Consider the following 24,557-nt stretch of genomic DNA (forward strand, 5'->3'; position numbering starts at 1 on the left):
ATTTTAAGATGCAAAATGGAGAGCGGCAAAAAAATATATACTGTAGATATTTCTGTCTGGGATTGTGACTTAAGTTCCCATGGGAGGCGGGGAGTGTTAATCTTTCTTAAAAAAATGTTGATAAAAGATGTTGAGTTCACCCAGGTCGGCCTCCTTCCCACACCCACTCTCAGTTTGATTGACAACCCCACCGACCAATCAAAGCCCCCCTTAGCCACAAAACACCACCCTTTTTCATCGACAAACTTTCAAAAGTTTTTTCTCTCGCCCCGTTCCTCCATGTTTGTTTACATTCGCTCCCAGGTGCAGAGAGGGTGAAGCGCCGTGACTCCACATGACATCACATGTTGCTGTGAAGCTGCTCTGCCGCTGGTTGTGACATAACGATAAACTGGAGAAAATACTATATACGATAGTAATTAATTCATTGCCTTACGATATACAGTGTACAGTTATCAGCCACAACATTAAAACCAGTGACAGCTGAAGTAGATAACATGGATCTTCTGGTTCCAATGGCACCTGTCAAGGGGTGGATATAATATTATTATATATATACTGTTATATATTATTTTATATATATACTGTAATAAATTAGTATTATATATATACTGTTATATATTATTATTATATATACTGTTATATATTTTTATTATATTTGTAGTGTTATTTATTATTATTACATATATACACTGTTATATATTATTTTATATATACTGTAATAAATTAGTATTATATATATATACTGTTATATATTATTATTATATATATAGTGTTATTTATTATTATTATATATATAGTGTTATATATTATTATTATATGAGGCAGCAAGTGAAGAGTCAGTGGTTGAAGTTGATGTGTTGAAGCAGCGTAAGGATCTGAGCCACTTTGACAAGGAGCACATTGTGATGCTGGACGACTGGGTCAGAGCATCTCATCAGAGCACAGGTCTTGTGGCTGTTCCCGCTGTGCAGTGGTTACTACCTACCAAACGTGCTCCAAGGAAGGACGACCCGTGAACCGGCAACAGGGTCACGGGGCCCAAGGCTCATTGATGCACGTGGGGAGTGTCTAACCCTAAGTCTAACCCGTCTGGTTCGATCCCACAGAAGAACTTCTGCAGCACAAAGTGTTGAAACAGTGAATGTTGCTATGATAGAACGGTGTAGAACACACAGTGCATGGCAGTTTGCTGCGTATGGGAGCGCTTAGTGTCCATGCTGACCCCTGTCCACCCCTGAAAGCTCCTACAATGGACATGTGAGCATCAGAACTGGACCATGGAGCAATGGAAGAAGGTGTAGGTCTGATGAATCACCTTTCTTCTACATCATGTGGATGGGTGGCGTTAAGGTCTGATCTGATGGAGCATCGGTGGGATGTGCTGGAACAACAAGCTCGATCCATGGGGGCCCCACCTCCAACTTCTAGGACTTAAAGGATCTGCTGCTAACGTCTTGGTGCCAGATACTACAGGACACCTTCAGAGTCTGGTGGAGTCCATGCCTCCACCTCACAGCTGTTTTGGCGACATGATGGGGAGCGGCACAATATTAGGCAGGTGGTCTTTACCTCCCTCCTGCTCTCCTCTCTTCACCTCCTTCTCGCTCTCCCCTGTTCTCCTCTTCTCCCTCCGCCTCTCTCCTCTCCTTCTCTCCCCTCTGCACCCCTTCCATTCCCTCTTTACCCCCCTCCTGCACGCTCTCCTCCCTCCCCTCTTCACCTCCTCTCTGAAACAGGATTTGGCGCATCACACTGTCAGCCATGCCTCCTGATGTAAGAGCTGTGGTGAGCCCCCCTGGACTCATCCCTCTCCCTCCCTCCCCTCTCTCTCTCTCTCTCTCTCTCTCTCTCTCTCTCTCTCTGTTATTTCCATAAATATTTTTTGTTGTTTGTTTTTTTACCATGCATGCCTGCTATCCGTGCTCCAGCGTGGCACAGGACCCGGGACAGGCCTGACTCAGCCAGACGCTGCCCGGGCGCAGGTGGCTCCACCAGCGTGGATCCCTCGGGCATCTGTTGCTTTTGTCTGTTCATAGCGGCGCTCCAGGAACTGGGAAGAGGGGTTTTCGTGGGGGTTGTTTTTTTGTTTTTTTTCTGACTGGATGTCTCTCTGTGAGGCAGTGATGCGTGGAGGACTTTGGTTCGGCGCAGATGGAGCGTTTCCACGTCCTTCAACATTATATTCCTTTTATTGGCCCCCGTGTTGACTGAAGGAGAAATGTCTGCATTTCAATGTCTCCGATGGCCTCTTTTTTCTGTAAAAGATATATTTAGTAGAGCCTCACCTTGAAATACCCAGGGTTACTATCATGCCACTCAAACGCTGCAGGAAAAATATAATAACACATGTACATGTACGGGGGGGGGGGGAAACGTAAAATGGAAAATACAGGTGGTGTAAATATGTAAAATCACAGAGTACAGTAGGTCAATGATACTGTCCTGTGGTCAGAGCTGTCTGCTCACCTGTATGTCCATGAAAATGTAATGGGAACTGAATATGAGGATATGGGGTACAATTACAAATACAATTACTTTTTTCTCAGTGATTCAACAAATGGGAGGCTGAAGTCAAAAGTTCAGTAGAGGTCCTGACGGTGTCCAACCGAACTGCAAAACATGTTTCCAGCATCTAGAAGCTGTGTGCCTGTTGGGGGGGGGTTGACTTTGCGGGATCTATAGGAGGAACACACACACACACACACACACACACACAGACACACACACACACACACACACACACACACACACACACACACACACACACACACACACACACACACACACACACACACACACACACACACACACACACACGTGCACACACACACACACACACACAAACACAGATGCTGAGCATATCCCTGCGTGATCACAGATGCTATTCAGATGCATGAGTTATTCTGGACACAGAGGTCATGGTTCATGTAAAGTAAAGAGGTGTTGCTGCACCGCGTGCAAAGGTCATGGAAGGACTGCACACGGTACCGTATGTATGCGTGTGCGTGTGTGTGTGTGTGTATGTGTGTGTGTGTTTGTGTGTGTGTGTGTGTGTGTGTATGTGTGTGTGTGTGTGTGTGCGGCACTTAACACTCTATCTGCAGCTGCTTCTCTTCATGTGATCTGAGGCAATACAACCTCCACCACCATGCTGAGGTCTGATCTGATCTATCTATCTATCCATCTATCTATCTACCTATCTATCTATCTATCCATCCATCGATCTATCTATCTATCTATCTATCTATCTATCCATCTATCTATCCATCTATCTATCTATCTATCTATCTATCTATCTATCTATCTATCCATCTATCTATCCATCTATCTATCTATCCATCTATCTATCTATCTATCTATCTATCTATCTATCTATCTATCTATCTATCTATCTATCTATCTATCTATCTATCTATCTATCTAATCTATCTATCTATCTTTCCATCTATCTATCCATCTATCTATACATACAGTCTTTCAATTATTACTTACTATTTGCTGCAGAACACACACACACATAGACAAACACACACACACACACACACACACACACACACACACACACACACACACACACACACACACACAAACACACACACACACATAGACACACACAATTGACCCAACTGAGCGTATGTTTCTACTCAAACAAGTTGAATACATGACACAAAGAGGCCCCACCGGACAGATAATGTCTTGTATATACCTATATTTTTACTTATTTATGATTTTTTCTTTTTCTTTTTACCTGACTGGCCCGGTCACCACAGGGTCACCAGCGCATCAGCCCACCGGGTGCAGCTGCTTCACGTGGCTGCTAACACACACACACACACAGACACACCTACAAACACACTTCAGCTGATTATTTTACTTAACTAACGTAACTAGGCAGCTCCTTAATCAACGCCCATCTAATTAAAGGGCCAAAACGAAACCCTAGCATCAATCAAAACATGTGTATGTGTGTGTGTGTGTGTGTGTGTGTGTGTGTGTGTGTGGTCTATGTGGTTCCAAGCCATTTATTCATCCCTGCATATCAATATAAACTGGTCAGATATGGACTGTTTAATAACAATAACTGAAACCGAAGCCTCTCAATGTCATCGTCTAAATTAAACAAGCCTCCGTTAGCACCTTAATTGCTTGCGTGTCCTTAGCAACAGTGTTCTGCTCTCTGCACCCAGAGAAGTACAAATGGTGGAACACATCAACTAAATCACAACGGTGTCATCTGTCACAGCACACGACATCCCTCGGGATTTCAGCGTTCAGCTTTAATGAATATTTGCTGCATGCATTATCCGGTATCGCCAGGGTGTCTTTCATGACAGTATTTATCTTTTGATGACGCGCCATTTCGCTTCAACAAATCAAGACTCTCGGAACGGACGCCGTACGTCAGAGGGCACCGAGGCGTCGGGGCGTGGCTCCTCTGTGACGCCGCCCCTGTCACTGCTCGTGTTATCGACCCCCATGGAGTGGATGACCCGTGGGCGCCAGAGCTCTGGGCTGGGTGGAGCTGCTGCTGCAGCTTCACCGGGGCTGTGGTTGCTGCTACTATGGAGGAACTCCCTTTAGGACTTTAGGACCTAAAGGGCCAAGTGCCAGGGCCAGTGCTAACTACCTTTTTAACAGGGAATAAGGTTCTCGTTTTTCGTTCATTTTACTCAGATACTTAAGTACGCTGATCGATAGTGCGGAGATGTCCTATGCCCTGTATTTATTCTTTGTGGAAATACCTTGGTCTGGAGATGACTGGGTGATGCGAGGCCAATCAATCTATTGACGATTTGATAGAATTTGGTTTGAATTCTGAATATCTTCCGATCGGCACAGCGATAGAACCCACATCCACTGATACACGCCCATGAACGATTTGTTCTTGGACTAGATGCAAGTTTAGTGAGGCCTTCACTCCTCTCATCTCCACAGTGGAGACGAGAAGCTGAAGTGAATGTTCTTGATTTTCCATTTGGTGAAGTGCTCCCATCGTAGCTATCAGGCCCTAACGGTCACTTCCACGCGTTTCCCTAGATCTAATCAGCGCTGGCCAATCAGGAGCCTTGAAACGGCCAAACGGCTGCAGGTTTGCATCCCAAACCATCGCTGCCTCTGCTGAATTCACTTATTAGATCAATCGAACCGGTGGAAGGTGTGATCATCAGGGTGCTCAACGGGTGTTTTGTTATAAAGCTTCACCTTCATTTAGTGAAATGAAATGAAAAGAATCGGATAGAACTAGATGATTCCTGTTGAAAGTGTCTGTGTGTGTGTGTGTGTGTGTGTGTGTGTGTGTGTGTGTGTGTGTGTGTGTGTGTGTGTGTGTGTGTGTGTGTGTGTGTGTGTGTGTGTGTGTGTGTGTGTGTGTGTGTGTGTGTGTGTGTGTGTGTGTGTGTGTGTACCTGCTGGGGGACATTCGAGGATCTAGGATACAGTGTCGGAGACAGTGTAAGAGCTAGGAGGCATTATAGGTGTCAGGAGAGGAGCTAGGAGGCAGATAGGAGACAGTATAGGAGCCATCGGACTGTCTAGGAGCTAGGGCACAGTGCAGGATATAAGAGACAATCCAGGAGACTTGAACACAGTTCTAGGAGACAGTGTAAGAGACAATCTAGGAACTAGGACACGGTTTAGGAGACTGCATATCTGACAGTCGGGGAGCTAGGGGAAGATCTCGGAGGTAGTACGAGTTAGGGTAGGAACTAGGATACAGTCGCGGACAGGACACAGTCTAGGAGCTGGAAAACAGTTAAGCAGACAATCTGGGAGGCAGGAGGCAGTGAAGGAGCTCGGGGACAATCGAGGAGCAACTAATGAGACACCCTCTAGGAGCTGGGAGTCATTGTACGAGTCAGTCCTGGAGCTAGGAAACTAGGAGTCCAGGAGCCAAGGGACGGTGCAGGACCGAAGAGACCATCGAGGAGACTAGGACACAGATCTAGGAGACAGTGTAGAAGAGAACCTAGGAGCTCGTTTGTGTCCATATACCGTATGTGTATGTTGTGTCGGTGAGCGCATGTGTATGTGCGTGCGTGCGTCTCCACCCTTACCCTACCCTTACCCCACCCCCTGGCACTCAGACCCCCGTCCTTGGAGGATAGGTAAGGGCCCACGGACCCAGCGATCCTTGGCGCCGCCCTAAGGAGAGGGCCCAGGCCCAAGGATGGGAACCCCTGATTTACGGGCTGTGTTAGATGAGCCGTGATGCGTTCTCCACTCTTGATTGTGCCTCCTCGTGGAAGCCCTCCGCGCTCGTCTCCTGTTTTCCAATCATCGAACCGTGCGGTGATTTCAGCCTCTCCAGTTGAGTCCTCCGGCTCAAGGTCAATTCTAAGGCAACGGAGCAGAATACGTTGTGGACCGAGTCGTACCAACACCTGAAGTTGCGTGAGGATAAGTATTATTATCATTCACATTTCTAAATTGCTTTTAATGCATAATTTAAAAAAAATTGGATTCATAGCTATTTAATGAATTACCCCCTGAGTTTGGTTCCTCTTTGTTATTACCAAATGCTCGGATCAATACAACCAACAGTCATTCCAATACCAGTCTTTCGCTTTTTGTTTTGTCACACAACTGCAGCCATCGACTGGTATAGTGTCTTTTCTATCAGGGGTATTTTGGATCTTTATCTCAAATGCACAATAAGTAAGACTGGATGATAAGGGGGAAATAACCCCTCCCTCTGTGCTGGAGGTGTAGTTCACGGGGACGGGGCGAAGGGAGAGAAAGTCCCAACGTCTCGCGTCCCTGTGCCGCCGCCCGCCCGGACTCCCTGTGACTCCCTTCTCCTCTCGGGACGATATCGTTCATCATTTCTCTCTCCAACACTCCAGCACCGCCTCGTCATTCTACCACTCCATCGTTCCACTCCTTCTCTCCGTCACCCCCCTGCTGCCCTCCACTCTCCATCTTTGTCTCCCTATCCGTCTGCATTCCGCTCCTCCTACGCTCAGGATGCGGTTGGGCTCCCCGTCCACGCCCTTTACGTCCACGCCCCCTCCTGTGTGCGCGCCAACATTTTTACCTCCCCGCGAGCCACGCACTCCATATGAGTCAGCGGCTGACGGAGGGATGGGGATAAACAGACGTCCTCCATACATGAATGAGTGGCTTTCTCTGACCGGCCCGACAACAGACTTATGTAACTTCACAGAGTTGTTTGTCGTCCAACAGGATGAATACATAGAGACGTGGTCTTGACGCCTCCTTGTTCTGGCTTAAAGGGAAATTCCGCCCCGTGGCGCTCAATGGGCCCCGACCCCGAGTCCCCGGCGCTGGGCAGCTCGCAAGCTCACCTGCCTGAAGGTGTTCCTCACCGAACGCGGGCGGAGGTATCTGTCAATTTGAGGCATCTTTCCATCAAATCCGTTCTTCCCGTTGCGATAAGAGCCTTGCGGTTATTGCTTGGACGAGTAGTGATATAAAAATCACAAACGATAAGTTCATAACGAACTGATCTTTTAAATGAATGAAGATTCGTTGTTCTGTTTTGTTGTTCAACTTTTCAAGCGTTTCGTCTCTGTTGACGCATGCGCGGCCAAGTACCCGAACACGCTCCTTACGTTTCAATCCAGTGAGCGGGAGAATGAATATTCAATTTGTGGATTAAATTCATGTGGATTAAAGACCAAGGCATTTGACGTAATCAATATATTGTGACTCATTCACGCTTGCAGATTTTTGGGATCCACGCTGTGCGTTCTTACAGTAAAATCAATCATATTGGCAGAATCACGAGCCCGGTGATTAGACCATATTGGCCCCAGCGCACGAGGCTCTGGGAATAAGGCAACAGCACAGCAATGGAGGCGCAGAGAAAGGTAGAGAGGTACGGAACGAGAAATGGGGAAAGGAGCTAATAGAGGGAGGAGAAAAGGAATAAATGAATAACGAGGAGGAGGCAGTCCACTGCAACTGGTACATGAGACGCACGTCTGCACATCACTGGCTCATCTTTCATCCAATTATCCAAAGTCACATTTGAGGCTTGCGTCGTGTTGCAGTAGGTCTCCAGGGTGAGCGGAGAGACCTCCGTGGTGTAAAGGGTGGTGTGCCTTGAGCAGCCAGTGTGGATCAGTGCGGCTATACGCCTGTTGCTGGTTAGAGTAATGAGAAACAGGTAAAATCCCCAGCCCCCCACACACACAGAGGAGAGGAGCCCTTGTCCTGACATGTTGGCCGTCTCCGGACGTGTTCCACCTAGCCCACTCTCTACAATAAGCTGGCTTGTTTTCAACCCCATCTCCTGTGTCTCTGTGTCGGAGGGCCCCTGGAAACGCCACTCGGGTGGGGTGCGGCAAGTGAAACTGGCACAACCTCATATTCTGATTTGTTTAACTGTTAGATGTATGTCAAAGCCTAAACGCCAATAAAGAATGATTTCCATAAACCTCAGGTGAAAAAAAATGATTTCTATAAAAGTCTCAGATTACCTGCCTACCCACGCCCCTGCGCAAAGGCCAGGCCTGCCATACCGCAGCTAGGGAGATGCCCCACCCGGTCACAAGCCACGAGCACACATGAATAGGAATGTAGGATTACAGATGTTACGTTGTTTCCGTGTAACATCACCAATATTATTGGCTATTTTACTTTTTCTTGTACACTGATTTAGGACAAAACGGGCCTTTTGGAAACATCCTTGTGCGTTTATACATGCGTGTTCTGCTCTTTTAGTCATATCATTTCAGCTCATCATTGGTGCCGCTTTCATTTGTTTTGTGTGGCTTAATTTCCTCTTTCTCTCTTTCACACACTCCCTTTTCCTGTCTCTCTCTCTCTCTCTCTCTCTCTCTCTCTCTCTCTCTCTCTCTCTCTCTCTCCTGATTCTCTTCGTCTTTAGTCCCAGTTTCTATCTGTGTCAGATCCAGCTCATCTGCCACCTGTCGCAGAATAACACGAAAACAAATCCCATTATCCCACTCCTCATCGTGATGAGGGCAGAGAGTGCAGATGTCTGTCAGTCTGCCAAACAACACTCATCCTCAAAATGTTTTCCTCCCCCAAAGGATTGTGGGAAAATCCCCCCCCCCCATCCTCTCGAGATCACAGGATCACGAAAACCACCAAATAGACACGGACGGCGGTTCGTGTGAAGGCGAGGTTGCTTTCACTCAAGGGTTTGTTCCTTCATTGAATGGATCGACAAAAGACAGCGTTCTCAAGTGCCCGTGACCCGCCTGCACGGAGAGAGAGAGAGAGACAGAGAGAGAGAAGATCACAGCTACCACAGGAAAATCACAGGTTAATAATGAGGGAATCATCCTGGACAGAGCACAGAACCTCCCCAACATCCCATACACTCCTGAGGGTGCCCAATTTGCCAGTCAGTTTGGGATCCAGATGTGCCAGATACCTGTTTGTGGCCACCGCCCCCTGCATGATCCTCCACTGGGGGTCGCCCACCCGTTTGTCGACGGGGGGCTTGTACAGAGAACGCCAGCAGCCAGCAGGGGATGCGCCTGGGCCAAAGAATTGGGTCCAACCTGACAGCTGCACCCCTACCAGAGAGCGTAGGTGTGACACCTCGACGCAGGTGTAGCGTCGAGGTGTCCCCGCCGGCTCGATTGTCCCCGGCGGCTTTCTTGCCCACTGCCTCAAACACCTCCTCCCCCTGCACAGCTGGAGAGACCGTCAGCGAAGGACACACAAACTCCCCCTCACCGTCCCATTCGTCAGACAGAGTACGGTTCTCCATAAAAGCCCTATGGGCCACTGGCAGTGAAGCACGGACTTCCAGCAACCTGTGCAGCAGTCTGGAGGACCTGATGCCAGTTGTCTCCATCAGCTGCTCCGCGGACGCCTTCAGCAGATGACCCAGCCTGACGCACCCAGCCCTGTGCAAGGTGGAGCGCAGGCTGGAGGAGGAAAGGAGGCCGGAGTCCGGCAGTGGGCTCCCAAACAAAGGCTCCCCAAACAGCAGTCATGGTGTCACGGTGGACCTTAAAAACCTGAAATGACTGCAGCACTGACTGACAGAACGGAGTCAGCCCTGTCAAGTCCACCCGAGTGAGAGAGAGCGAGAGAGAGAGAGAGAGTCAAGAAAAGTGAAATAAAACAATAAGGCTGATGCATTATCTAAGGACCGATACCATGATAACAACCCTCTCACTGTGCAACATGTTTCACAGCTAGAGCCTCTCCTTAGAGAGATAGAGCGAGAGAGAGGGAGAAGGAGAGAGGGAGAAAGAGATAGAGAGAGAGAGAGAGGGAGAAAGAGATAGAGAGAGAGAGAGAGAGGGAGAAAGAGATAGAGAGAGAGGGAGAAAGAGAGAGAGAGAGAGAGAGAGCAAGAGAGAGAGAGAGAGAGAGAGAGGGATGAGTCCAGGGGGGCTCTCCACATCTCTTACATCAGGAGACATGGCTGACAGTGTGATGCATCAAACACTATTTCAGAGAGGAGGTGAAGAGAGGATGAGGGAAGAGAGGAGATGAGAAGAATGGAGAGGTGTAGAGAGGAGAAGAGGGGAGAGACGGGTGGGGAGGAGAGTGAGGCGGCGGGAGAAGAGGAGAAGAGGAGGGAGGTAAAAGGGAGGAGAAGAGGGGAGCGATGGAGAGAGGTGGTGGGAGGAGATTGGAACAGGGGAGAGAGGTGGAGAGGGGAAAGGAGAGGAAGAGAGGAGAAGAGGGGAGGACAGGAGAGGTAAAGAGAGGAGAAGTAGAGAGGTGGAGATGTGAGGGAGTGGATGAAGGGAGAAAGGAGGAGAGGGGAAGAGGGGAGAGATCATCTATCCATCTATCTATCTATGTGTGTGTGTCTGCTGCGTGAGTTGTCTGTCTGTCTGTCTGTCCCTCCCTCCCTCCCTCCCCACTCTACCATCATCTACTAATGTGTGTGGATATCGTGCCGCCAGGCCAAAAGAAAAGCAGCGTGCAGCGATTCCCCACATCGAAACCTTCCCCGGAGCCGGGGAGTGATGCATTGTGGGAAGACGGAGCGGAGAGGCGGCGAGGTGAGGGAGAGCGAGGTGACGGTGCAGACGTCCGCCAACGTGGCGGCGGCTTTAATAACTCATGACAGCCACAGCGTCGGTCGCACAGTGGGACCTCCACCGTGTGCCCTGTTTGTAGTGGCTTATGTAGTAGCGGGGGAAGTACTCAGACATAAAAGTACAAATACCTCCGCCAAAAATGGCTAGTGAATGTGAAAGTACCACATTGACAGTTCCACTGAAGTAAAAGTTTGTGCGTACCCGCTGATGAATGTGCTAATAGTTTTTTCATTCTGTTTGTTTTATTTTGTTGAGTTGTGCTTGCCTGTGCTGTCAGCATGCTGGGCATACAGCGCAGGCTGTGCCATCGCCTCCCAGACAGAGTTAATCTGCAAGTGGAGTTCAACTCCTCCACCTGCAAGGCCTCTTGATTATCCATCAAGAACCGCTTGCAATAACTCTCTCAGTTGGACGACCCTGCGGGATGAGAAGAGCATTTCTAATCGACATGACCGCCACCAAATCAGCTTCTTTGGAGGACGATCATCCGGCCATCTTCTGATCAATAAACAACTAATCATTCTCCAGGAGGGGGAGAATCGCCACGGGTTAGCTCGTTCAACATGTATTTGACAAAAGATAATTAGGTCTACGAAGGTGGTACAGAAATTACGGTACGTGGCCTCATCCTGTGATAGTTATAGCAATAAAGGAGAGGAAAGGAGAAGGACGTAATCAAGGGGGTGTTCAGGCGAGTGTCGAAACAGATGCTGACAGTGTGTGTGTGCATGAGTGTGTGACGTGTCCGCCCGTGACTACAAGGGATCGGTTACAATTAGTTTTGGTGTATAAGGTCAGAATGATACCGTGGCGCCTCCAAGCAGTAGAGAAGGCCTCACAGCCTTTTCACAAGCCCCGCAGCTGTACAGACACCCCACGACCGCAAGGACACTCTGAGCACAATGCACCGTGGCCACAAAGGACTATCCCCCCCACCAATGAGAATGAAGCTGAGAACCCCACAGAGCAGCACCCACGCAGGGACCACAGGCCCCGCGGCTCAAAGACACCCTGCCAGAACCGCCCGCCCAGTGGCGAGGCCCCTGTGCCTACCCGCGCCCCTGCGCAAGTGCTAGGCCTGCCATACTGCCCCACCCGGACACAAGCCACGAGCACGCATGCATCGGAATGTAATGAGGTGAATGTCGAGAGTCTCCAAAACGGAAAATACCGATGTAGTTAAAGATGCTGGAAGAATGTACTGAAGTACAGTAACAAACTCACTTTATTTGGGCCTTGCTTCGTTTTTTCTTTTTTCTTTCACCTTGAAGGGGATAGATACTCAGATCTATCAGCCTCTGTTTCAACCTTTCTGCTTCTCCTTTCATGAGTAAAGGAGGAATTTGTCGTGTTTGGCTCCAGCTCCTCCGCAGCGATGTGAGATAATTAGGAGATACTTTTTGGCAGCAGACATAAAGACTTTTGGCATCAAACCGGTGAGGCCTGAAGTGAAAATGAAAGAAAAATAAGCTTTGGTGTTGTTTGAAGCGCTCTGTAACATATCTTATCCTCTTGGTTTTCTTTTTCATTTTTTGTGGATTCTGTTTTATGTTTTCATCCTGAAACAGAATAAATTAGAATAGAACAAAGATATATTTTTTATGATTGTGTGTCTGTTTTTAACAAGCATATTATTAGGCAATTCCATAATGCGCAGTGTTAAAATGGGATAAATAAAATAAAATCGGCCCCCAGGTACCGTGATCCGGGGGTCTAAATACAACGTTTCAGGGCTGCTCCCTCTCATGTTGGATGTCCTGTAATCCATCACATTGCTGCAGGCGCAACACCTACACAATCTGCTGCATCAGCACAGATGTGTCAGCTGCACACAAGCACATGCACACACACAGACACACACAAAAAAACATAAATCCGGCATTGTGCCACAAATTACAGTTTTGTATCGCTGAAACAGCAGTTTTAAAGTTGTTTGTGTGCGTCTATGGTGTGTGCGTGTGAGCGTGTGTGTGTCGGTGTCAGTATGAGCGACACCCAGCTTACTTAATAACAGGCTCCCACAGTAAGGGCACCTTGCAAAATGTTACTGCACCAAAAAAAGACCACAAAAACACATGCACAAACACATACACACACACACACACACACACACACACTCATACACTCATACACTTATACTTCTATACTTCTACTTCTACGGCTGTCAATTGAAATCCGATGATGACGGCCACACCTTTAACAGCGAGATCTTTGATGGCTGAACCGTTCTATCCTGGACCCACAAGCTCTACTGCAGGTGGAGCATTTATATGTGGTGGTGGTGGTAGTCAATGTGGCACCCATGGTTGTATTGCTGCTGGCTCTCTTCTGCTGTCTTCTGGCTGTCCTCTCCATCTACAGCATACACACCCCATCACTACACATCTGTCGCCAAGTGGTACGATCACCAGCAACATCCTCCAGGTTCTCGGGTCTGATCATGTACTTCATCAAAACATTCTTCATCTGATCCTTATAACGCCTCTTTGGCCCTCCAACTGAGCGTCAACCATGATGTAGCTGGCCAAATAACGCTCTTCGGGGTACCCGACGTGGTGGCATCCTTATCACATGCCCAAGCCACTGCAGCTGGCGCTGGGTGATCATGACCCCAATACTTCTGCAGTTGGTTTTTCGAGTATTTCAATTTGAGGCACACGCTCACGCCAGGTAATTCAAGGGTGCGCTGGAAGCAGCTTATTTGGAAGCGCTCTAAGGACTTGATTTGATGGCTGTAAGTTACCCAAGCTTCACAGCTATAACGAAGGGTGATGAACAGACCGCTTGGTATACAGTGACCTTTGTGGAGGGATGAAGGTTCTTGTTCTGAAAGACTCAGCGCCAAAGTCTCCCCAAAAGCAGCCGAGCCCTGTTTAATGCCGCTCTGGATGTTATTGTTAAGGCTGCTATCATCAGAGAGAATGCTCCCCAGATATTTGAAAGATGGCACTACTGACAGCAGTTCATCAGCAACAGTGAATGCAGGGAGAGTGAGTGGGACGCTGATGTACCATTGGCAGACCATATCTGTCTTGGAGGTGTTGACAGCCTCATTCTGCTGTACGCTCTCACTGACACAGCAAGGACGGTCTGAAGATCCTCCAGAGTATGGCCACAAGAGCATAGTCGTCTGCATACTGCAGTTCCAGGACTTGTGCTTTGTAGAGTTGTGTGGTTGTGTGGAGCCTCCTGATGTCAAAGAGGTTGCCATCTAGTCTGACGTGCACTGCCACATCACTACTGTCTTCAATGTCATTGTGGAGAAGCTTGGCGACACACAGGATTGAGATATTGAAGAGTACTGGCACTAGCACACCCCTTGCCTTACCCCTCTGCGTACAAGGGAGGGCTCCAACTCTTGTCCTGCTGTGGTCACCCTAGCAGTCATCCCATCGTGGAACTGGCAGAGGATGTTAGCAAATTTGTTGGGACAGCCAAACCCGAGGAGGACATCCAATAAGAGCTCTCTTTGCACAGGGTTGAATGCTTTGGAGAGCTCGACAAAGGCCATCAACAGGTCCTGATGTTGCTCCCAGCACTTTTCCTAGAGCTACTGGGTTGTGAAGATCATGTAGATCTTGCTCCTGTTCCTCCTAAATCCACACTGCGATTCAGGCAGCACTGACTCGATGATGTTGCTGATGAGTCTCTGAAGCAACACCTTAGCCAGGACCTTGCCAGCAACAGAAAGGACAGATTTGCCTCTTCTATTACTGCGGATCGTCTTGTCACCCATATTTTTATAAATGACAACAATGTTTGCATCTCTCCATTGCCTCGGGATGTTCTTATCAGTCCAGGCGTTGGCGATGTACTGGTAGAGGGTGCGCATACACATGTACCCTCTCCCCTTCAGTAGCTCAGACGTCATATTGTCAGCACTAGGGGACTTGTTGCTGTTAAGGAAACTGACAGCCGATAGAACCTCCTGGAAGGAGGAAGTTAAGGCAGTTTATCCAGTAAGATGGGGTCAACCTCAGAGTCCTGATTAAACAGGATGTCAAAATGTTCAGCCCACCTCGGCAGGATGCCATTCTGATCCTTCAGAAGTGTTTGACTATCTGCTAATCTCAGGGGAGCGATGCAGCAATTTATTGGCCCGTAGATGGTTTCGACAGCATTGTAAAAAAATATGCATGTGATTTTTATCGGCCCATATTGCCTTTTGCACTTTGCACTCCGAGCTGGCTGCCGGTGCTGTCTGGTGTTAGCGGATGAAGGATTGTCTCAAGTTGCCCGGTGTGCTTTGTGCATTTCCTTAAGTGAGCTGTGTATAGTGTCTGAGTTGTCATCAAACCAGTCTTGGTGGTTCCTGCTCTTATGGTTGATGGCTTGGGCTGCTGTCTCGTAAAGCGCAGAGTTTATATAGGTCCACTGTTGTTCTATAGTGTTTTCTGAGCTCAGACAAGGTTCTAGCTCCCTTAGTTTCTCAGCTAGGAAGCGTGAAAACTCACTTATAACTCTAACCCTTCTATGGTTCCCCGGTGGTTGCAATATAGCCTCTTTTTGTTGGGCTTTTGCAGTGGCAAGAGCACTTTCATATGGAGCTTGGCAACAATCATACGATGGTCGGTCCAGCACTCTGCATTTTTCATGGCACATACTTGATGTCACTACGTCTCACAATGAGGAAGTCAATGATGTGGCAATGTTTAGAGCCAGGGTGCATCCACAAGGTCTTATATTTTGCCTTCTGCTGGTATTGGTTATGGCAAGGTTATGCTCAGAGCAAAGAGGAAGTAGTCTCATGCAATTTGCAGCCATCTTGCCAATATCATGCTTACCGAGTACTCCACTCCATATCCTGTTGTCCCACCCGAACCTTGAAGTCCCTAAGTAAGAGAATCTTGTCACTCTTAGGGATCCTGCAAAGAGCTTCATCCAGTGCCTGATTCAATCATTCCTTGGCCTAATTCTTAGATGGCAAAGTTGGGACATAGGCACTAAGAAGAGTGGTATAACATTTCATTGCCAGAGGGTCATTAGTCTTTCACTAATGCCAAAAGGTGTTTCTGTGAGACTTGGTAGAAGGGTTTTCTTGATGGCCAGTCCTACTTCTTTACAACCTACTTTAAGGTTGTACTGTGTCTTATTGTGACCACAGTAGTGAAATAACCTGATATGCGCTGTCACTTTTCCAGTTGAGTCCAACTGGGGCAAGTAAATAGGGCTGCTCAGTTGCACCGGGGTCTGCTGAAAACAGCTCCGACTCAGTCCCAGTTGTTTGCCACCATATGTCCTGTGCCTCTGCCATGCAGGGTTCTGACTAGGATATCCCGTCCATTCGTACCTGCCCCATCGCCGTCAGACTTAACTTGAACTTGAACTTAAACCATGTGTAAGGTGCAGGTATTGTTCAATGTGGTCAGAAGTGGAGACCTGCGTAAGGAGGGTTTTATAGTGCCATATCCAGGAGCACTGTCTTCACCACCAAGGTAAGTCCCGGTGCCAAGGGTGGTCCCAGGACAACCGGCCCGCCATCTTGGCCACAGGAGGCTGCCAGGTCCTTTGTCTTTAAGGCCCGCCTATTGCACACCCTCGGCGCATTTCTGTCGGGGTGTGACGGAAAAGCCTGTCATAACAGACTTACTACAAGGCAGTGGGGCTATTTGCCCATAGCTGGGACAGTGGTTGATGGGCGCCAGGGTGTGTCCACACAGTGGTGGGCCTGTACGTTTTTTCTCCTCTAGACGGCGGTGCACCGGACACCAACACTCACCACTGTCCCGATACATGAGATTTGTTTTTATACACACACACACCCACACACACAAACACCCCCCCCCCCACACACACACACAAATGCATGAACATAAACAGAGTCGCCCAGCTGGTGGCACGTTGAAGAGTCAAGTCTTTCAAGATATTTCTTTCCTCTCAATATTGAATCCTCTGGGACCGTCACAACCTTTTCAACTCACTGATGTGTGCTTGTGGACTCTTTCTCTCTCTCTCTCTCTCTCGCTCCCTTGCTCTTTATGATGGTTCAGCTAATGATATGATGTATGATATTCAGCACTGTTCTGGTTGCTGCGTTTGTTCATCACTTTTCTCACTGTACGCCGAGGCAGGGCAGCGCCGCACCAAGGCACGCTGCAGCTATTTGAGGATTTTTTTAGCTTGGTGGCTCAACAACTTGAAAAGGCTCAAGGCTTCCAAATAACTTTCCTTGTCTTATAAATATTCAAGATTGTAGAAGAGATTTGTCACATACAATTTGACACATACATTAAAGTGGTAATCCTGAAGATAGTTTTGTTTAGAAAATCTTGTATTTGATACTTTTTATTTTTAAACGTGCACTTTATATACTATAATAGTATAACAGCCATTCAATGTATTTGCGTTCTGCATGTGTTCCTCTACATGGTGTTTCCATCGTTGGTGGCGGGGTCCGCCTTTCCTGACAAAGAATGTAAAGAGCAGGCATCGGGCCGCAGTGACTTCAAGCGCACTTGCAAGTGTTTTCTTCTTCTTCTTCTTCTTCTTCTTCCCACATTCCTTTTGATTTTGCTTGTATTTGACGCCACAAGGTCTTCAGGCCTCGCCTTGTTGGAGGAGGACCATGGAATGTCATGTGTGACATCACATTTCTTCTCAGATGCAGTCCCTTTGGTGTGGGATGGACCAGTGACTGATCTGGTGGTGTTCAGTTATTGCTCTCTGAATTCGTTCAGTGATGTCATGTATGTACGGTAATATGACCACGACGGCGTCTGATGAGCTGTTCCTTCTTCCTTTATGGCCCTTTTTAGTTGTTTTGTATAATTTGTGTTATATAGTTCTCTACAACTACTTTTCCCCTTGTGGTTATTCTGAGAGTTTTTCCTTGCCCAGATGGAGTTTCAGACTTGGGGGGGGCTTTATTTCTATGTGAAATGTGAAGCTTGTAAAGCCCCTTGAGACTCCACTTTGATGAAGGGCTGAAGTAGAAATGAACTGGATCTGAAGCGCATTGACTTGACTTGACTTGACCGACACACCACACTGGCACCTGGCGGCGTCAGCGCGGCCGCTCTATAGGTTATATATGCAAACCATAACCTGTGACTGTCACCCGTGACCGTCGGATGAACCCGTTTGAAGCGGTAATATCTCCACTTTTTAGTCAAGGCTCGTCCAGGCTGATACCCGGTAATACTGACCTCCTTTGTTTTGATAGAATGGTGATGCTACATATGTTGAACGCAGCCACAGATGGACGGAGGAACACGCAAGCATGTCATCTCCATTAGAACGGTCATTTATCCTGTCGTCAAGGACACAGAGTGTGCAGAGCAGTAATTACCCGGGCTCCACTAGAATTTTAATTACACTCCAGCATTGTCCAGAGCATTGTCGTGTGTATCTGTCCATGTGGCCATTTGTGTGTGTGTGCGTGTGTGTGTGTGTGCGTGTGTGTGTGTGTTTTGCATGTGTGTGTCGGCGCTTGCGTGGGCTTGTGTTCTGTCGGTCTTCCTATCTTACCCACTCGCCAGCAAGAGCGTTGGCCTCGGCACAATGCTCACAGCCCCCCACCGACGCCTGCTGTTGTGTTGGGAGTGAGAGGAAGGGACGGAGAGAGAGAGAGAGAGAGAGAGAGAGAGAGAGAGAGAGAGAGAGAGAGAGAAAGACACAGAGAGAGAGAGAGAGAGACTATTTTTTTATTTTCTTATTTTATTTTTTTACCTTTACGGTTCTTTTATTTTCGGTAAGTCATGTCACAACAGCAGAAACTTGATCAGGAAGGTCCCAGACGTCAGCACTTTGTCATCTGTGTGTATGATTGGTCTGATATTGTTTTTATGTGTAAATTTCCATTGCATTCTGTTCAATTTGTGAACCTGCCCATCTCACTGCCCTGGGTTCCCTTACTTAACACATTCTATCTGGACGGAGCCGCTGACCCGCTGGTTCTTGTTGAGGCTCTCGGAGCGGGGCCCCCGGCGCCGCGCTCCATTGGCCCACCTTATGGAGCTCCGGACTCCTGGAAGTCGAGCAAAATCGCATGGATGGTCCCCGTTCTGTGGAAATGAACCTTGTCGTGACTTGTCGCGCAGCGTGACTCTGGGGTTGAGGGGAATAGCAGAGTTCCAGAAGCGGAACCAAAAGTAAGGGTTGGAGTCGCGAGAAAAGGAGAGTTGAAATGACAGAGAAAGCAGAATGAGGGGTTAAGGAAAGAGAGAACGGGACAAGAAGGGCGGGACAGAGAGGGAAAGAGGGATAGGACCGGAGTAACTCCTTTAAGGTAAACTGGGAGCGGGTGAAATACCTGTGGCGGTCCGGCCTTCTTCCAGCGAGGGGTCAGCCTCCTGAAAGGAGTCGATGCTTTTTCCTCTGAATGCAGGGGATATTATCTCCGGCCTTTGGCATGCCACTAAAACACTGTTTACCCACTTGAGATAAGGGGGCGCAAACCCATCTCTTACCTGAGACTCCGGAAACACGCATGCACACCGGCCCTGTTTACACTCTGCTGATATGAGCCTCGACCGGAGCATCAACCTGGTGACAGCCACATTCACCATTTACCACTTTATTTTTTACCCATTTTATTTTGTAGTGGGTAACAAAGTTGTTCCGGGGAAAGGCATTGCAATAAAAGTGTATTTTTTTGGGGGCTAAATGTGAAAGTAAAAGGTGGGTAATAACCCAAGTGAAGTGCAGATACTCCCAATGATTGAAGTACAAAATGTAAAAAGTAAAAAAAATTAGGGTACAGTATCAAAGTATTTTTACCTTGTTACTTTACACGCAGCGTCATAGCACCTGAGCCCCTCATCCCCCCTGCCTCCACCGCTCCGCCAGACGTCCATTCTTCCTATTCACACCACGCACCTGGTCCCGTTGCTGTCGTCTTTGTCTGCCTGTTGCCTGGAGAAAGAGAGAGAGGGCGAGGGCGAGAGAGAGAGAGAGAGAGAGGGCAAGAGAGAGAGAGAGAGACAGAGATAGAGAGGGCGAGGGTGAGAGAGAAAGAGAGAGAGAGGGCAAAACAGTATTTACAGCCCCTCGATACTGAGGCCATGGGGCCACTTCTACCCTCAACCCCCCTCGCAGGCTTTCCAACAAAGACAGCAAATAAAAGAGCCTCTTGTTGATCATGGAGGGTTTCCAGGCGCGGCCCGTCCAGGCCGAGGCGAGCGCGGTGTCACGACATTCAACGCCGGCACAGCGTGAGGACCTCTTTTCAGAGATCCGCCCCCCCAGCGCGTTTCCAGCGAGCGGGGGGGGGGGGGGGGGGACTCTCGAAATATTGCCGCTGACTTCACCTCTGTTTCAAAGGCACCAGCTCCCCCAATCACTCTGCCTGGCCCCCCACCCCCAGCTCCCTCTCTCTCTCCCGCTCTCTGCCTGCCTCGCTCACCCTCATAAATCACAGCCTTGTAGAAACCACTGAGATGACTGAATTATTGAACAAGACACAGTAGTTAATTACTGCTTGTTCCCAGCTGCTGGTGCAGTGACTTGCTCTTCTGGCTGTTTGTTTGCATGGAGTCAAGTCAGTGTTTATAAAACAACCAGAGTTCACCAAAGTGCTGTACGGCACGTGAGTTAAAACAGCACGGACAGATCGAAAGAGGTGCGAGAGAAGAGGGGTACGATTTTAGGTCTGGATCAAGGGGCGGACCTGACGTGGGAAGGGCGGAGTATCCCACGACTCTGGGGCAGCGGCGGAGAGAAAAAGGGCACCGTGGCCCCGTCACCTCCACCGGCGCTGGCCGGGGAAGCGAGGAGCACCCGGTCAGGGGACCTGCGACCCGTCAGTGGAACGGGGGGCACAGGGCGCCAGGGATGCAGGGGGGTGCCAGCCCATCCGGGCCAGGAGGTGGTGCGAGAGATGAACCGAGATCAGGGCAAAATGGAACGAGTTCTGTTTTATTCCCGTTGGACATTTTCAAAGGTTTTTGAAAATCCAGGATTCGACGTCTTCAAGGCCGTCCCGAACGAGGGCCCGCGTCTCATGTTCCCCCCTATCGGGTCCGGCCACCGGCGACCCTGCGCCCGCTCCGGCAGCTGCTCACGCGGAATGCCAGCGCCCTCCTAATTCCAGCTGGGGACGCACTATCTTTATCTCTCCTAATTCTCCGCTCTGGTGGAGCAGGGGCCACGGAAAGACTTGGCACCGGGGAGGCAGGAATTCCCGCTGTGTTTACCAGCAGAGCCCGTTTTCCACCGCGCCCCGCTCTGCGATCGCATTTCGACACCCCTCGCCCCCCGACACTCGCGCGCACACACACACACACAATAGTGATCCCTATATTGGGATTGTTGTTTTTCCATCACCTTAAAGCAGGGAAGCTACACCTTTCCACCTTTTGTCTGGCTCATGACCCAGGTCACTGGGCCCCAGAAATGTTTCTCCCTTTTCTAGTCGTGATCATTCTTATTATTATTATTATTTTGGAGCCAGCACAAGCTCATTTTACGCGCTGTAATTCACGGATCGAGGCCGATGGGGACGGTAGCTCAGGAGGTGGTCGTCTAGTAATCTAAAGGTTGCTGGTTAGATCCCAGGCTCCTCCTGCTAGCATGCTGTAGTGTCCTTGAGCAAGACACTTAACCCCTAATTGCTCCTGATGGCTGCGTCCGTCGGTGTTTGAATGATTCTAAGTCGCTTTGGATAAAAGCGTCTGCTAAATGCAATGTAATGTAATGAATGAGTATCGTACTCGCTTCACTTTGAAAGGAGACGTCACGCGTCCGTGTGCATGCGCTCCCGGTTTCAGATTGGGAAACTGGATTTGAGCGTTCGAGGTGTTGCTGAATGGCGGGGCATGGAGGGAGCTCCACATGGATTCTTTAGAAATTATGGTATTTAAAACCTGTTGAGCTACATTTTCTATTTTAAATATATCGATCAAACACTAATACGCAGTCTGTCTCATGTATAATGTTAGAAATGTCCCCATGCGCATATGGAGTGACCTCACGGGGGGGTCGCGACCCCACGGTTTAAAGCATTGTATTCCTGGTCGGAGCTCTGTGTTCCAGGATGGAATAAGTCGATCCCGGGGCCGTATCAGTTCCGACCTCGGCCCGTAATACCGACCCCGCCGCCATCGGAATTCTCGGCCCCCCCACACCCCCCCTCACCTCGCTCATGTGACTTTCAATGAAGGAGCGGAAAACAGTTGGCGGGGGAGGCTCGGCTGTGTGCCAACGGGGTCAGCGGGTCGCCCACCGCCGCCCGGGACCCGGGGCCGGGGACAGAAGCCTCTGCTGCCACGCCGGCACGGCCGCTCGCGCCCGCTCGTTTCACGTTGCCGTGGCAACTGTTGCCGGGCGTCGCGACAACACTGCAGTGACACTGATCCCAGTTCATCCCGCCGTGCTTCCATGTGAACAACTGTCACGACGCGATGTCCATCGACGGTGTCCCACTTCAAAGTCTGTGTTTTGTATTTTTAACTTGATAACTTCACTTTAAAATGATTTTCATTTATATTTACCCCTTTTTTTTTTAAATGTGATACCTGTAGCACTGTTTTATCACTATGCTACTGTGTTACGTTGTTATTGTATATTGCTTGTTGAGCATTCCTGTGGTCTACAACTATTTTAAATCTGCAGCAAGGTTCAATAAATGCTGCGTTCCACTGGAAGTCAGAGCTGGGTGCCTCCGAGTCGGTCGTCCTCGCCTCCGACCTGAGTTTCATTCCCTCTGTTTGGGAAAATGTAGGCGTCTGGAGCAAATTGTGTGGAGCTAAAACTGCTGCATAGTTTAGTGTGCCACACTGGTGTCGGCGTGGCGGCTCCGCCTGCACGTGAGACCCGAGCGCAGAGACCCAGGCGATGGGGTCGGGAAGACGGCGGTTTATTGTCGAGAGGAGGCAAGGTGGAATCAGCCCGGGAGCATAGAGACGTGTGTCATGACAAAGGCTCCTCTCCTGGGTGAGTGTGGGGATGGGGGTTTTACCTGCTGCTCCTTGGACCAACCAACCAGCAGCAGGTGTACAGCCACACTGATCCTGGGCCCCAATTACCTAGACCCAGGACAGGTGTGGCTGCTCAAACCACACCACCCCCACAAGACATTTAGATACAAGTCTAAATGTGTTTTCGTAATAAAACCCACACAAGGGGAGTTTTTTTCACCGTTAATGACCTGGGACTCCAACTTAAATGGCCACTCATCTGCATCTTTCCAAGGAGGAGCTCCGATTTTTCCACATTCCGACCTCAATTGAATGCAGCACTCATTCTGTCACTTGTTCTATTAAAAATGTTTAAAATGTAATCTGCTCCTCATACAAAACATCTCTCTGTCTCCCTGTCTGCCTGTCTGTCTGTCTGTCTGCCTGTCTGTCTGTCTGTCTGTCTGTCTGTCTGTCTGTCTGTCTGTCTGCCTCCAGTACCGCATCGGGCAGCTCTACATGATCAGCAAGCACAGCCACGAGCAGAGCGAGCGCGGCGAGGGCGTGGAGGTGGTGCAGAACGAGCCGTACGAGGACCCCGAGCACGGAGCCGGACAGTTCACGGAGAAGAGAGTCTACCTCAACAAGTCAGTCTCACGCTCTGCTCCGGTGTTTTTATTCACTCTTTTACTCCTGTGTTTAGCAGCAAAGGAGGCTAAATTGATGCAAAATGAGAGCAATACAAAACAATCTGTCCCACGCCGCTTCAACACCCACTGGATCACTCACACACCACACACACCACACACACCATACACACCATACACACCGTACACACCATACACACCACAACAACCACACACACCACACACACCACACACACCACACACACCATACACACCATACACACCACACACACCACACACACCATCCACACTATACACACCACACACACCATACACAACATACACAGCATACACACTATACACACCACACACACACCATACACACCATACACAGCATACACACCATACACACCATATACACCATACACACCATACACACCATACACACTATACACACCATACACACCATATACACCATACATACCATACATACTATACACACCACACACACACCATACACTCCATACACACAATACACACCACACACACCATACACAACATTCACACCATACACACTATACACACCATACACACAATACACACAATACACACAATACACACCATTCACACCATACACACAATACACACCATACACACCATACACACAATACACACCATACACACAATACACACCATACACACCATATACACCATACACACAATACACACCATACACACCATACACAAAATACACACCTTACACACCACCCCCCACCCACTCCCTCACAGTACAGTTGTCATCCTCTTATCACCAGTCTGAAGGATCATCAATCAGCTCCTTTGCTGATCAGCCTGTCGCTGTGTTTGGGGGGAGATGGCGGCGGTCGGTTGGGACGTCACATAGACACACACACACACACACACACACACACACACACACACACACACTCAGACACACAGACACGCACACACACACACAGAGACACACACAGACACACACACACAGAGACACGCACACACTGAGGCTGTCAGCGCCACTCGCCCTGCGCTCACAAGGATCGCCAAGGTTAAGACCCAGATTAGCCTGCGGTTAC

General features: G+C 48.9%; 1 protein-coding gene across 1 annotated transcript in view; it reads left to right on the plus strand.

The window, feature by feature from the left end:
• The window catches only part of pitpnc1a (phosphatidylinositol transfer protein cytoplasmic 1a), a 55,941-nt gene that overhangs the window by 8,487 nt on the left and 22,897 nt on the right, over positions 1 to 24,557 (plus strand). Inside the window, exon 2 of the mRNA XM_080009954.1 lies at positions 23,336 to 23,484. Within this exon, the coding sequence (XP_079866080.1) occupies positions 23,336 to 23,484 (149 nt within the window). The remainder of the gene's footprint in view (positions 1 to 23,335; positions 23,485 to 24,557) is intronic.

This window comes from Zeus faber, assembly GCF_960531495.2.
Source record: "Zeus faber genome assembly, chromosome: 11".
Classification (NCBI taxonomy): domain Eukaryota; kingdom Metazoa; phylum Chordata; class Actinopteri; order Zeiformes; family Zeidae; genus Zeus; species Zeus faber.